We start from the raw sequence: 15,859 nt of genomic DNA, 5'->3' as shown, positions 1-15,859 counted from the left end.
CAGGTCTGGAAGCCTCATTTTAGGAAGGATGCAGAGCTACTGAAACAAGTACAGAGAATGGCAACAAGATTGGTGAGGGGAATGAGGGGGTCCTCTTACCAAGAAAGGCTTAAGTTTTGTAAATTGCAGTGTTTGGAGACTAGGCACCTGCAAGGTGATCTGATTGAGGTGTATATGGCCCCTTGAATGGTTTGAGCAATGCTGATGGGATTCTTCCTCTTGCTGAGATTATGGGGACATAAATTCTAATTGAGAAAAGACAGTTGTAGAATAGATGTGCAGAAATTTGCCTTTGGCCAGCAGGTGGTTGATTGCTGGAACAAATTTCCATTGGTCGTCGCGGAAGCTGATAGCTTAAATAAATTCAAGGACTAGACAAACTTTTGGAGTGTATGGATGAGTGAAATGGGAATTTTTTTTTTTTTTTTTTTTTTTTTGGCTGATACTGTATAAGCTTGCTTTCTTGTATCGCATATGCCTCTACTAAAGCTAATAATTGATGAATGATATATAATCTTATTGGTTCAGACAGAAAAAAGGGCAATGATAGAAAACAAAAACCATAACTAGATATTTATAAATAATACTTACTTCCATTAAGAATAAAGAAATATAATAGAGCAAGTTTTTTTTTAAAAATTGCTGCATTTTAATTATGGTAAACAATTGCAGCAAATGATATGGAAAAATACTTACACCAGTTCCTTCTGGTAATTTCCAATCTTCTGCTGAACCCAATGACTCTATAAGTAAAAGTATTAAGGGTAAGTGTGCCCAAAATATTTAAAGATGTAAAACTTTAAAAAATATAGATATAATTTTTTTTTATGTCAAAGATATCTGTAACATAGGGCATAATTTTTTAGACACATTCTGACGATTTTTTGAAAATGAGCAAAGTCACTTGTGCCACATATGTCCAGGATATAGATATAGAATAAAAAAAAAATATATATATATATATAGATATAATTTTTTTTATGTCAAAGATATCTGTAACATAGGGCATAATTTTTTAGACACATTCTGACGATTTTTTGAAAATGAGCAAAGTCACTTGTGCCACATATGTCCGGGATAAATGAAAACTAGGCCTCTTATTTTAGTACTGTATTATAATGGCAAAATAAAGCTAGGAAGAGAATTTTTTTTGTATCTGCCAAAAAAAAAAGTAAAAGCTTTTCTATCTTTCATACCATTCTTGACACCAAAAAAGGGGCATTCAATTCTGCTTTGAACTTTACCAAACTATCTGTCTCTACCACTGTGGCAGACAATCCATTCTAATACTGTCTGTCTCTACCACTGTGGCAGACAATCCATTCTAATACTGTCTGTCTCTACCACTGTGGCAGACAATCCATTCTAATACTGTCTGTCTCTACCACTGTGGCAGACAATCCATTCTAATACTGTCTGTTTCTACCACTGTGGCAGACAATCCATTCCAATGGTAATATATTATTTTATATAAGTGGCTAGGGAAAATGCATACTGAAATTAAATTTAATTTCAGCATGCATTTTCCCTAGTCAAACAAGAAATGTTGATAAACTTGTATTTATCAATTCAAACTAAACTATCAGCTGAATTTCATTTACATTTGGCAATAGTCTGCAGTAGTTCCTCTGATAATTCACTAGAGAGCAGCAATCAGTTAAGTATGTTACATGCTTGTGAATCCTGCATGCTCCTATCAGTAAGCAAAATTACAGAAATATTGTGCATCACAATTGAGCAGAATGCTAAAGTTATTTTTTTTTTTATGCCAAAGCAAAGAGCATAACTACTATCCAGAAAACATTTCAGGTTTCTTTTGAAATTCACTGGGCACCTGAAAGAAATGTTATACTTTATTCAGCCCAGCAGTTTGAATAGGAAGGTTGTGTAAAGGAACAAAAATTATCTTTGCAGCCTGTGGCAAGCAATTCATTCTAATACTATCTGTCTCTACCACTGTGGCAGACAATCCATTCTAATACTATGTCTCTACCACTGTGGCAGACAATCCATTCTAATACTATCTGTCTCTACCACTGTGGCAGACAATCCATTCTAATACTATCTGTCTCTACCACTGTGGCAGGCAATACATTCTAATACTATCTGTCTCTACCACTGTGGCAGACAATCCATTCTAATACTATCTGTCTCTACCACTGTGGCAGACAATCCATTCCAATACTATCTGTCTCTACCACTGTGGCAGACAATCCATTCCAATGAATTGTTATCCATTCCTGATTGTTATTGTTGTTATTTGGTTTTTAGGAGCATTAGCAACTAAGGCCATATTGCTCCGTGGATATGTGGTGGTCATTCCCTGACCTTTCCGCATCCTCCGTATTTGGTGGTGACGGGCTCGAACCCCGGTCTAATCAAGAAGTGTGTGCTATGCACACTGCTCCTGCCCACCTGGCTACAGAGGCGCCATCCTGATTATCTTTGCATCCCAAAAATGCTGATGATGACTGAATAAGGTAACTACTAAATGTTAAATTGAAATCTTACTTTTCACCATTATATTATTTATATCTTTAATTTGTTAATAAAATATTTTTGAAAATTTGACTTTATCAAAAGAATGTAATGTATTCTGGTAGATGTAAGGAGTTAGTACTATAGTTATAAGTTTAGTATTATTTTTAAAGAAGAATACTAAACTTATATAAATAATAATTCTGAAAAGGCAGTACTTTAAATCTAACCCAGTGGTACAATGGGTTATGTAAATTTGTTTAATACTACTGCATTTACTAGTGCGCTCATTCTGCAGCTAAGAAAGGCTGCCCCATATCTTTCTAAATGGTGAGACAGAAAATAATTCTCTGAAACAGAACTGTCTTTCTGATGAAGGGCCCTTAACACATCAAAATATATGGCTTCTCTATGAATTTAAATACAAACATTTCTTCTCATGTTAGTGGCAGATTTTATCATGTATAAAGCAGCAGCTGTCACAACTATTAATATTAGTGACTTTTTAAAGTCTCATGGTGACTGATCTGCTTGTGACTTACAAATATAGCAAGTTACAATTAATGGAATCCAGAGACACCCTGTAAGAGATTAACAAAACTTATATTTAGTTTCGAAGCCTGTGCATAAGCTAAGTTTCATGTCTCTTAAATATATTGATAACAATAAATAATAATACCAAAATATATTATTAAAGTAAACATTCATACAAAATTTCAGATTATCATATACATGTCATAAATTTTTCTTACCTATCTGATAAAAATCTGTTTCAAATGTCTGAGTTTCAGCATCAATTCTACAACTGGAAACATCTTGAGAAATAAAGTTCTGATAACACAAGCACTTTGTATTTTTACTTTCACTGCATATCTGGGTTTCAGCATCACTTGTCTCAATATGACAAGAATTCTGTTCAAATTTGCTATTTAAACTCTCAACCTGTTCTTGTAATTCTTTTTGAGACTGCAGTGCTACTTTGTATAGGTTGGAAAATTTTGTAAGTTCTGTATTTATCTTTTCAATTTCACTGTTTTTAAGTTCTAATTTCAATTTTAAATCATGAATTTGCTGTTTTAAGTCTAAATAATGTTCCGACATTTAGATGAATTCCCGAACACCTAAACATAAAAAAAAAAAAAAAAAAAATTACTCATACCGTTTATTTTTAATTTAATATACATATGCTATTTTAATTTATGATGGAATTATATTATAATGCATATCATTTTCAGCTACGTGGTAATTAAATTAGAACTCAAGATTTTATAAGACAATGCATTTATAACAAACGCATTGTCTCATAAAAAAAATAACTGAATGAAACAGCAAAGCATATGTAAATTGAGAAACCTCTTCATCCACATGGTTTGATGTCCATTAAGATTTAAAACCTGAAGAAAAATAAAATATAAATTAAAATTAGTATTTAAATTAATGGGATTCACTTTAAGAAAAATATACACAGTTCTCAAAAGCAGTTTGTGATTAATTTTAAATATTAAATTTAAAATCTCTTTATCTGTGGGGATCAAAAACAATGATAGACAAACAGATCTCCTGTGAGAAAAGTGCACACTTTTCGTGAAAAAATTTGAAATTCAAATAATAATTTTAATATTTTATTTTAATATCTTTACTGCACATTAGATCACACAGAATAAGAGGTGTCATAATTTACACAGGCTTTTACTATTTTGTTCAATTAGATATAGCTTAAGCTATATCTAATTGGCGCAGAAATTTCACAAATACACAGGATTATCGAATTAAATGCAATCCAGTTTTCAATAATCCAATGAAAATACAATGCAATTAAAAATCCAGTTAATCTACAATCCAACAAATTTTTTTAAAAAATTGTTTTTTTTAAATATTAATATAATTAATAATATAATATAATTAATAAAAGTTAATATAATTAAAACTGTTACAGAATGTAACTGAAGTTGCTACCTTACTCGTAAAAACATGCAATTACTATTTTTTTGCATGTTCATTGCAACTCAGTGAATTATATTTATCGATTATGAAGACAATCAACGCTATTTTTGTAAAAAAAAAAAAAAAAAGGATTTCGGAATGTAACCTCTCCATTTGCATTAAACCCACAAAATTTATTCTTTCAGTGGAAAAGGTGTTAATGAAATACAATAATCACATCTCTCACTGCATTAATTTACTTATTTATAAATTATATCATAAGACATCTATCCAAATAACAACATTTAATTATTTAAACATTCAATTTCATTAGCATATAATTTGATAGTATGAACCAGAGCCGTAATGTAATGCTCAATACGTTCTACGTTGATATTAACATTTGTAAAATAATAAGAGAAGTTTACCTCAATATAATATGTAGAACACTTCAGTATAATACTCTCCAGCAATTAAAAAGAAAAACTGAATGATTACTGAATTATGACCACCTACCTGATACTTCGTAGGTCCACCTTTTGCCTCAATACAGCAGCTATCCGATGTGGCATTCATTCAACAAGATGTCCGAAGCATTCGGGAAGTAGGGCCAACCAAGCTGTGTGTAATGCGGTCAGCAATGCAGGTATGGAGGTGATTGGTGTATCCAGACGCCTGATATGCCTTTCCATAGTGTCCCACAAGTGCTCTATGGGATTAGTATCGGGGGAGTTCAGAGGCCAATCGATATGCTGGAAGTCAGAACTGTGTTCCTGACTGTGTGCATAACAAATGCCCAAAGGCTCGTGCATTGGCATCTTGGAAGACACCATCACCATCCGAGAAAAAGTGTAACATGGTGGGGTGTACACAGTCAGCAAGCAGTTGATGATAGTGGAGACCACTAATACATTGTTCCACATGCACCAGGGGTACAAGTTTCTGCCAGTGAAACATGCCCCACATCATACAACCGCCTCCGCTGGCCTGCACTTTTGATACCATGCATGATGAATTAAGAGCCTCGTGTTGTCAACGCCATATCCATACATGAGTGTAAAGTAATGTCCACAGTGTAAAGTAAATAATGTGACTCATCCAGCCAGCACACCTTCTTCCAGTCTTCTAACATCCAACTTGCATGCTCTTTGCACCAGGCAAGTCTTTTACACCGATGAATATTGGTTAGGAGAGAATGCCGTAGGGGTCATCTGCTGGTATAGCCCATATGTGCAAGCGTGCGTGCATGGTCATGCCAGATATTGTTCCAGGTTGGCCCATGTTGTATTGGGTAGTCAACTCTTCAACAGTGCTGTGCCTGTTCGCCTGTACGAGTCGTCAGACCTGGCGCTCACCTCTAACATCAACCTTTGTAGTTCTGCCGACGGGTCATTGTTTGACCATTTTGACGCCAGTCCCTTACACTTTTAACTACAGTGGCTCTCAAACACTCCACCAGTTTAGCTGTTTGGGACATCGAGGCACCAGCTCGTCGAGCAACAACAATCTGTCCTTTAACAAAGTCCAACAAATCCTTCCTTTTATCCACCATGCTCGGAATTTTACTACCTTCTGAACCACTGACACCTTATCTATGCTACGTAGGTCGACTAACTCCACACTCTCGTACCTCACATGGTCAACGGGTCACAATCAGTTTTCATAGATGGTGGTCATAATTCGCTGATCACTCAGTGTATTATTATGTGTATATGCCCTCGTATGTGTGTGTAGTCTGAGCTAAAGGAAGAATGCCATCAGCATTCAGATTGCTCAATTCATTCAAAGCATTAAACACCTCAATCAGACCACCTTGCAGTTGCTTAAGTCTCTAGATGCTACAATTTGCAGAACTGAAGCCTTTCTTGGTAAGACCGCCTTTTCGTTCCCTTCACTAATCTCATTACCCTTCTCCACACCCATTGCAGCAGATCTACATCATTTCTAAAATGAGGCCTCCAGACCTGTACACATTACTGAAGATGTAGCCTAACCATTGCCTTGTACAATGGGATAAACATTTCCTAATCCCTGATAAAAAAAAGTTCCTGTGTATCATTGACAAAACCTCATGAGCTGTCCTGGCAGCACATCTACACAACTCAGAGAAATTCATATGACTGCACAACTACTGCCAGGTATTTTTTACTTTCCACTACTCTGAATGCTGTACCACACAGTTGGTACATTACTCTGGGATTACTGCTACCCATATGCAGTACCTTTCATTTTTCAATGATAATCTTAACTGCCATTTCTCAACCCATCTGCCTAATTTTTCTAGATCTTGTTGCAATAGCCTACCTTTATTACTGTCATTAACTATCCTACCAACCTCTGCATCATCTGCAACCTTAGGCATTAAGTCTGATATACCTTTATCAATATTATTAATAAATACAGAAAAACAACAGTGGGTCAAGTACTGAACCCTGAGTGACTCCACTAATAATATTAGACCATGAAGAGCAGTGTCCATTAATGATTACTGTCTTCTCCCACTCAACAATCCTTTTTCCATAGCAGTAGCTTGCTCTTAATGCCTCACTGCTCCAATTTATATAAGTCTTTTATGTACAACAGTATCAAAAGCTTTCTTGAAATCCAAGTATATGAAATCAAAGTTATTTTTTGCATTGATTTCCTTTCATATTAACCAATCAGATTAGTCACACAAGATGACCCCTTAACAAATCCATGCTGTATAATTGTATTCCTGTCTAGATGATCCTGCATTACTTTCTTTAACCAGTGACTATTATTTTCGCTGGAACAGAAGTTAAGCTAACAGGTCTGAAATTTTGTGTCACCTTTTGATTCACCTTTGTGACTAGAGATACATTTACATGTCTCCAATCCATAGGATCCTCCCCTGAATTCAAATATACTCATAATTATGGCTAAGGGTTTGCTTACTTCCTTTGCTACCTCCCTCAATATAACCAGTTAGATACCACGTGTCTTTCTTACATTTTTCAACAATTTCTCTTCCACTTTCCTCTCAGTTATTACAAAATCATTTAGCTCTCCGTTAGTGCTTGATAAACTTCTGGAATCCCCTTCCCTAAAGAATTCCTCATGCTAATGTAGATGCAAAAATTCAGTTTGTCAGCAATCTGAGCAGGATCACCAACAGTCAGACCATCAATATCAAATGGACCAATCTGATTCATCCTATTACTTCTAGTGTTTACATAAGTAAAGAAGTCTTTGCTGTTTTTCTTTGCATCCTTCTTCAATGATTTTTCATAATCTACCTTTGCTTGCCTGACCTCCTTTGTGACTTGATTACAGACTAGTTTACATCTATTATAAGCTTCGGTGTCACCTGATAATTGCATCCTATGCACTTTTCTTCTCTGCTATGAGTTTCATCAGACATCCATTTAGACCTAAACAGTATTTCTTAGTTGGTATGAAAAGCCTAGTAGCTTCCGAGATTAATTCCTTGAATGCTTCCCATTTAGAATTTGCTGTTGATAACATCATCAGTTGGTCACATTGCATAGAATTTAAACCCTCTCTGATACCACTGTGGTCACCTTTACAAAAGCAAAATTCCTTCCCTTTACCCTAGGTGGTAATTCCATCGTTAAGTAACTATCATCAAGGGCAGTCAAATTTATTATAATGTGCCATTATAATCAAATCAAAACATATTAATGATATGATTTTACTTTAATGGCACAAAAACAACAAAGTCAAATTGAGGAAATATGCATTAGTAGAGGCATATGATGCAAGAAAGCAAGCTTATGCAGCGTCAGCCAAAAAAAAAAAACTCCCCCCCCCCCCGTCCATTCAAAATACCTGTCCAGATGAGCCTTAAATTTATTTAGGCTATCAACTTCCACAAAAAGGGATGGAAGTCTCTTCCACCAACCAACTACCCGCTGGCTAAAGGCAAATTTCCACACATCAATCCTACATCTGTCTTTCCTCAATTTGATTTTATGCCCTCTCAGGTGATTATTCTGAGCAAGAAGAAGAATCCCATCAGCATTGAGCATGCTCAAACTATTCAAGGCTTTATACACCTCTATGAGATCACCTCGCCGGTGCCTAGTCTCCAGACACTGTAATTTGCAAAACTTAAGCCTTTCTTTGTAAGAGCAACCCTTTGTTCCATTCACTAATCTTGTTGCCCTTCTCTGCACTCGTTCCAGCTTTTCTACATCCTTCTTGAAATGAGGCCTCCAGACCTGTATACAGTACTCAAGGTGTGGCCTGACCATTGCCTCATACAAGGGAATAATAACTTCCTTATCCCTGCTAGAAAAATTCCTGTATATCATTGGCAAGACACCATGAGCTACTCTTGCAGCCTGTCTGCACTGCTCAGAGAACTTCATATCTGCCTGCACAATTACCGCCAGATCCTTTTCATTCTCTACCACTGTCAGTGTAGTACCAGAGAGTTGATGGTACTCTGGGGTTGCTGTTTCCCAAATGTAGTACTTTACATATGATTGCAGATTGAATGTAATGTGTGTAAATTTGCCTTCAACCAGAGGGTGGTTAATTGTTGGAACAAACACCCATCTGGTGTTGTAGAGGTGGTTAGTTAAAATAAATTCAAGGAAAAACTAGATAAACTGTTACAGTGAATAGACAGGTGAAATGGGAAGTTTAACTTTTTTTTTTTTCCTTTTCTGGCTGATGTTCATGCATCATCTGTCACTAATACTACAAATAATAATAATGAGGTTCCCTCATTAGGAGTCCCCTCCAGGCAGCACAAACAAAGCTATAAAGATGGGCAAAGAAGACACACCATGGCAGACAGTAGAATGACCTCCATCAAGATCACATAGATAAAACTGCTTCCGATGCATGGCTCACAAGCAGAACACTCTTCCCCGAGACTGAAGGAGTCATGCTTGCCATCCAAAACCAAGTAATCAACACTAGAAACTATAGAAAATACATTGCCAAGGAGCCAGGAGTGCCAGATGACATGTGTCGACAATGCCACCTGGCTTCAGAAGCAATCCAGCACATCACTGTGGGATGCAAGGTCACCCAGACTGAGTACACTCATACACAAGACCAGGTAGCCAGGATAATACATCAGAAGCTAGCAAGGAAATACCAGTTGATCAAAGAAAGTGTACTGTACTACAAGTATGAACTCCAGGCAGTACTAGAGACCCGAACCCACAAGCTGTACTGGGACTGTGCCATAATAAATGCATAAGACAAACCCTCACAACAGACCAGACATAACCCTTGTGGACAAGAAGGAAAAGGCTACCTATCTGATTGACATAGCAGTGCCCAACACTGGCAACCTCCAGAAAACCCACAAGGAAAAATCAGAAAGTACACGCACCTAAGACAGGAGATCAAAGAGATATGGCATATGCGATAAGTAATGACCATCCCGATCATTGTGTCAACTACTGGTATGGTGCCAAAGGCCCTAATAACATCCTAGCAGCAATAGGTCTTCCAGCAAACACCTACAAGGAACTCCAGAAAGTCGCAATCCTGAACATCTGTAGGATAGTCCGAGAGTTCCCCGACCAACAGTAACACCAGTCATAACATCAACTACCCTGTGTACTTGGTAGCAATACCCGTCACAAGGTGGAACCCTCAATCAGGGAGAAATAATAATAAAGGGGCACCAGTTCGAGTCCTGCTTTGGCAGAAGCAAACGCATCTCCATCATACTGGAAGACCTGCATAATAATAATACCAAATTATAATAATAAGAATAATAACGAAAAAAAACCATTGCTAAAGTTGTTTCAGTGGACCTACCTATCCCAAGGTCGAAGTAACAGCTGAGGCAAACACTGGCTCAATATGGTATTGGTAGAACTAACACTACCACTGGATGTAGGCCAAAGCTAAACAGGTCCACCTCCATAGATGAATGATGATGATATCGAAGAGAAGTAATAATCATACTGCTTCGAGTAAGGTGCAGGATAAAGTCACTCACATTCAGGCCTTATGCAGAGGGATCGGTTCAATAAGTCAGAGACAGTCTCCCGAGGAATGCAGTGGAGCAAGTGGCATTGTCCCCCCACAACAAGGGAGTTGTGGGGGACAACGCCACAAGAATTAAATACAAGCTAGAAACCATATGACAATGTACAGGCCTAGACTAAATACCAGGTGGTTGGAACGATTCCAGGATATTCAGTTCACCGAACCTGAACAGCAAATAGTGGACCAGAGAAGGACCATCGTCATGAAGAACCTGACAGCTCCTGAAATTTTGGAAAAAAACAAGCAGGACATGAGCAACCAACTACAAAGAATATGAGCTATATAAAACCAGAGGACAAATAACAAGAAGAAATACAACCCAGAGATGCTGAAGTGGAAAGAGACAAAGTCATCATATTCAGAATAGAAGAAGACCCTAACAGAATTCAAGGGATGGACCCACAAAGACCCATGTCACACAGAAGCAGAGCCCCAATAGAATCCTGTGGAAAATCACAGACCACCTCGTTCTGCAAATAATACCACATTACCTCGACAACAATGGTGCAACACTGGAGGCCATCCACACAGTTGTATACTGTGTGCCATAACAGCCACTAGGATTAATGGAATAGAAACGAGAGACCAGCAGCAGAAGAAACAAAAAAAACAAGGAACCACCAGGTTGGTAAAGAAGAATTCAGCAGAAGACAGAAGAATTAAGAGTCAACATAGGTAAATTGACCCGGTACCAATGGAGTAATAGGAATAAGAAATTGACTGCAAAAATAAAGAGCATCCTCAAGAGAGACAACGTCCACAGAAAATACAAGACGAAAAATCAGAGATTAGAAAATTATTTAGACACACTGAAGCAGAACCTCTCGCTCTCAGGAAGAGACTATGTCAAGTAAGATATAATAGCCAAGCCCTCTGGACAGAACTAGAAAGGAAGAAAACCACGTACAAGAGAGAGAATGAGAATTTGGGAGGAAGAAATACAACAGTCGATCAGAAAATCCAACAACTGGCAAACTCCAGGAATAGATAATGTCCACAACTATTGGTACAAGAAGTTCACTTGCGCGCGCATGCACGCACACACCTAGCAGGTCAGTTCACCCAAATGATGTCACCCAGAGACAATCCCAGAGTTTCTTACTCAAGGAATGACGTATCTGAATGCTAAAGACCAAGATAAAAGAAAGCCGGTGAAATACAGGCCAATCACCAGTCTCCAAACAATGTACAAGATTCTGGCCAGCTGCATAATCAAGAAGATATCAGACCACTTGGAGAGCCAGAACATCAAGGCTGAACAGAAAGGATGTAACAAGCAATTGACCATTGATGCCATAGTTATAGAGGAAGTCTACAAGAAGCATTGCAACCTTTACACAGTCTATATTGATTACTGCAAGGCCTTAGACTCGGTGCCTCATAGCTGGCTAATAGAGATGCTGAAGATCTACAAAGTCAACAAACTTCCTAGAAGCAACCATGGCGAAATGGAATAACACCATCAAGGTCAAGAACATTATGACCAGACCAATCCTCCATCAGGAGAGGAATCTTTCAGGAAGATGTGCTGAGACCACTCTGGTTCTTTCTAGCACTCAACCAGCTATCCACATTGCTCACCATGCAAGTATGAATATAACCTCAAAGAAGGAAGAAAAAACCTGTACACCCTCTCCCACCTGATGTACATGGATGACATCAAGCTCTACATGGCAAGCGAGAAGCAACTCCAGAAACTACTCTGGATCACGGAAAAATTCAGCAATGACATTAAGATTGAATTTTGTCTAGACGAATGACCAATGGAATGCATCAGGGGAAATTAGTTGGACAAAAATAACAGCCACTGACTGGTAGCCATGACAGGGGGAGAGACCTACAAATAATTGGGGATGATGCAATCTCAGCAGTTAGAGCACATGCAGATCAAACCTTCCTGGCTGAAAAATACCATCAGAGGCTCAGAAGCTTGTCCAAAGCAAAGTTGAATGGAGGAAACACAGTTAAAGCAATAAACACTTATGCAGTCTAAGTGCTGACATATTCCTTCGGGAACATAGATTGGACTAATACCGAGCTGGAAGATATTATGAGAAAGACAAGGACAATGATGACAAAGAGTTGCTAACACCACCCAAAGTCATTCATGGACAGACTGATAATAGCTCAGAATGAGGGAGGAAGGGGCCTGATAGACCTCAATTAGCAACAGAAAACAGCGATAGCTAACCTGATGGATTACTTCCAGAAAACATAGGAGCACTCTACCAGGTCATAACGAAGATAGACAAGTGGCATACCCCACTTAACCTAAGCAAGGCGTTCCCTCCCACCCACACGGAATAAAAGCTAAAAAGATGGGCAAAGAAGACACCACGGTAGACACTACAATGACCTCCATCAAGACCACATAGATAAAATAGGCTACCAATGTATGGCTCACGAGTGGGATGCTCTTCCCCGAGACTGAAGGATTCATGCTTGCCATCCAAGACCACGAACTAGAGAAAATACATCGCCAAGGAGACCAGAGTGGCAGATGACAAGTTGACAATGTCACCTGACCTCAGAAACAATCTAACAAATAACAAGAAACAATCAGAAACAAATAATAATAACTCAGACAGAGTACATTTTTAAACATGACCAAGTAGCCAGGATAATACATCAGAAGCTAGCGAGGAAATACCAGTTAATCAAAGAAAGTGTACCATATTACAAGTACAAACCCATCGGCCCATCGTAGAAACCCCAGGCCACAAGCAGTACTGGGACCAAGCCATAAAAAATGACAAGGCAATCCCACACAATAGACTGGACTTAACCTTTGTTGATAAGAAGGAAAATGCATCTTTTCCTTCTATTTGATTGACACGGCAGTGCTCAAACTAGGAACCTCCAGAAAAACCCATGAGGAAAAGATCAAAAAGTACATAGACCTAAGATGTTGTTGTTGTTGTTTGTTAGATTTATTGGTGCATCAGCAACTTAGGCTATAATGCACTAATTACTGTCTGATATTTCCTTCGTTTTTCTTACAGGAGATAGCAGTTCAGATAAGGTGATATTTATGAATAAATTTTAGAAAAAGAAAAATGTCATCTATGTTCTCTCGATCTCCTAGGACACACTGCAGTGTTAAATGATTGTAATCATGGAAATTAGAGGAAAAAGCTGTTTTCCGTTCTTTTTGATATTGCGGGCATTCGATGATGATATGCTTTACTGTTAGTGGGCATAAACAATTACTGCATTGTGGAGGGTCACTGTTTGTTAGTAGATAGCTATGAGTGAGGAAAGTATGACCAATGCGTAATCTGGCTAAAATAGTTTCTTCCTTTCTGTTTCGTCTCATGCTGGATTGCCACTGTTTAGGTTCTCTCTTGATTTCAAAAAGTTTATTATTTTTCTGATCTTTCCACAAGCGTGTCCACACTTCTTTATATGTCTGTTTGATAAAGGACTTTTGATCAATATATGGAGTCCTGAAATTTGATGGTATCGCATTTGTAACAATTTTAGCAGCTAAATCTGCCTGCTCGTTTCCTACGATTCCAACGTGTCCAGGGATCCAGCAAAATATTACGATCTGTCCACGTCCATGAAGTGCTAATAACTGTGCTAAAATTTTCTGTATCAGAGGATGACTAGGGAAGGATTTACAGTGTAGAGCATTAACAGCACTCAACGAGTCCGTATAAATGATGGATTTAGCGTACGAGGCTTCTTTTATATTCTCTAGGGCTAGTAGAATACCATATAACTCTGAGGTATAATTACTGCATTCTGGTGGGAGCTGTCTGGAGATGGTGGCATTTGGTAGTACTACAGCTGTGCCAACTTTATTACCAGTTTTGGATCCATCTGTGTATAGCTGAATGAAGCTGCTAAACTCTGTAGAGTGAGCCATATGTATTTGTCTAATGTTGATATCGGAGAAGCTATTCTTTCCCCATTGCTGAAAATGTCTATCAATATTTACTGGAGCCATGGAAAGCCATGGCTGCGTTTCCATGCTAGTATCCTGGAGGGTGTTAGAAAACTTCAGGCCCCAGCTTGTGATCAAAGCTTCAAGCCTAATGCCAGATGGTTTGTTGTAACGCCGTTTAGTTTGATAGATTTCTCTCCATTTTGGCGTGAAGAGGTATTACCACATGGGATGATGTGGGAGACTGCTGATTTTGGCTGCATAATTTAGTAGTAGAGTTTCACGCCTAAGGTGTAACGGTGGTTCATAGGCTTCGGTATACAGGCTTAAGATTGGTGATGTGCAAAAAGCCCCCAGTGCAACTCTTAATGCACTGTGATGTACAGGGTCAAGCCATTTCAATACACTTGGCCTGGCTGAGTCATATGCAGGAGACCCATAGTCTAACCGGGATCTGATTAGTGAGCGGTATAGATGTAACAGCACGTAACGATCTGCACCCCATGACATAGAAGAAATTACTCTGAGAAGATTTAGTTTTCTAAGACAACTTGTACGAATATGTTTTATATGTTCCAGGAAGTTTAATTTTTTATCAAATATTACACCAAGAAATCTAATACTAGGTTGGAAGGTAATACAATGAGAATCCAACTGAAGGTCTGGATCCGGATGTAAAGAATGTTTGTGACAGAAGTGTACAGCAGTCGTTTTTGGTTTAGAAAGCCGATATCCATTATTTTTGGCCCAAGAGACTATTTTGTTAATGGTGCTTTGTAGTTGTCTTTCAATAAGTCTCATATTTTGAGAATGACATGACATGGCAAGATCGTCAGCGTACAAGTATGCGTCAACTGTGTTAGGTATGCACTTGGTAATAGAATCAATCCTAATGGCAAAGAGTGTGGCGCTCAACACTGATCCTTGGGGAACTCCCTGTTCTTGTACATATGCTCGAGATAATGAAGAGTGGAAACGGACTTGAAAGGATCTATTGCCTAGAAAGTTCTTAATAAATTTTGGGAGATGACCCCGAAGTCCAAATTTATGCAAGTCCTGAATAATCCCATATCGCCAAGTTGTATCGAAGGCCTTTTCGATGTCAACACATACCATAACTAGGTGTTCATTTCTCAAGAACGCATTCCGGATATTTGTTTCGGCCTTGATAATGAGATCAAGCGTACATCTTTTTCTCCGGAAACCATACTGACTTGGGCTTAAAATGTTTTGAGTCTCTAATAACCATGTCAGTCTGGCGTTAATTATTTTTTCCAATGTTTTTCCCAGACAACTGGTTAGAGAAATAGGACGGTAATTTTTGGGATCTGTGTGGTCTTTTCCCGGTTTCGGGAAAGCTAGCACATAAGAATGGCACCAGCTAGCAGGATAATACTCCTCTAAGAAAATTCTGTTATACAGTTGTAAGAGTACAGTTAATGATTCCTCACTTAGATGACAGATCATCGTGTAATAAATCCCGTCAGGACCTGGAGCACTGTTTTTCACTTGTGCAAGTGCATTACGCAATTCATTCATGGTCAGAGGCAGATTATAAGAATGAAGGAT

At 38.1% G+C, this 15,859-nt stretch overlaps 1 protein-coding gene across 5 annotated transcripts in view; it reads right to left on the bottom strand.

The window, feature by feature from the left end:
• LOC150089235 (angiogenic factor with G patch and FHA domains 1) overlaps positions 1 to 15,859 on the bottom strand; it is a 262,222-nt gene that overhangs the window by 229,915 nt on the left and 16,448 nt on the right. For 4 of the 5 annotated variants that reach the window (XM_090390393.1, XM_090390394.1, XM_090390392.1 and 1 more), the window contains exons 3-4: positions 3,231 to 3,599; positions 697 to 743 (exon numbers count right to left, since the gene is read on the bottom strand). In XM_090390393.1, the coding sequence (XP_090246519.1) occupies positions 697 to 743; positions 3,231 to 3,579 (396 nt within the window). In that variant the 5' untranslated portion in view covers positions 3,580 to 3,599. Of the gene's footprint in view, positions 1 to 696; positions 744 to 3,230; positions 3,600 to 3,831; positions 3,873 to 15,859 lie in introns of all 5 variants that reach the window. The other variant, XM_090390395.1, reaches the window with a different exon arrangement.

The sequence above is a fragment of the Mastigoproctus giganteus genome, chromosome 2 (assembly GCF_048544385.1).
Source record: "Mastigoproctus giganteus isolate SK-2022 chromosome 2, ASM4854438v1, whole genome shotgun sequence".
Classification (NCBI taxonomy): Eukaryota; Metazoa; Arthropoda; class Arachnida; order Uropygi; family Thelyphonidae; genus Mastigoproctus; species Mastigoproctus giganteus.
Note: the sequence above shows the minus strand (reverse complement) of the source record. Positions and strands in the feature narration are given on the sequence as shown.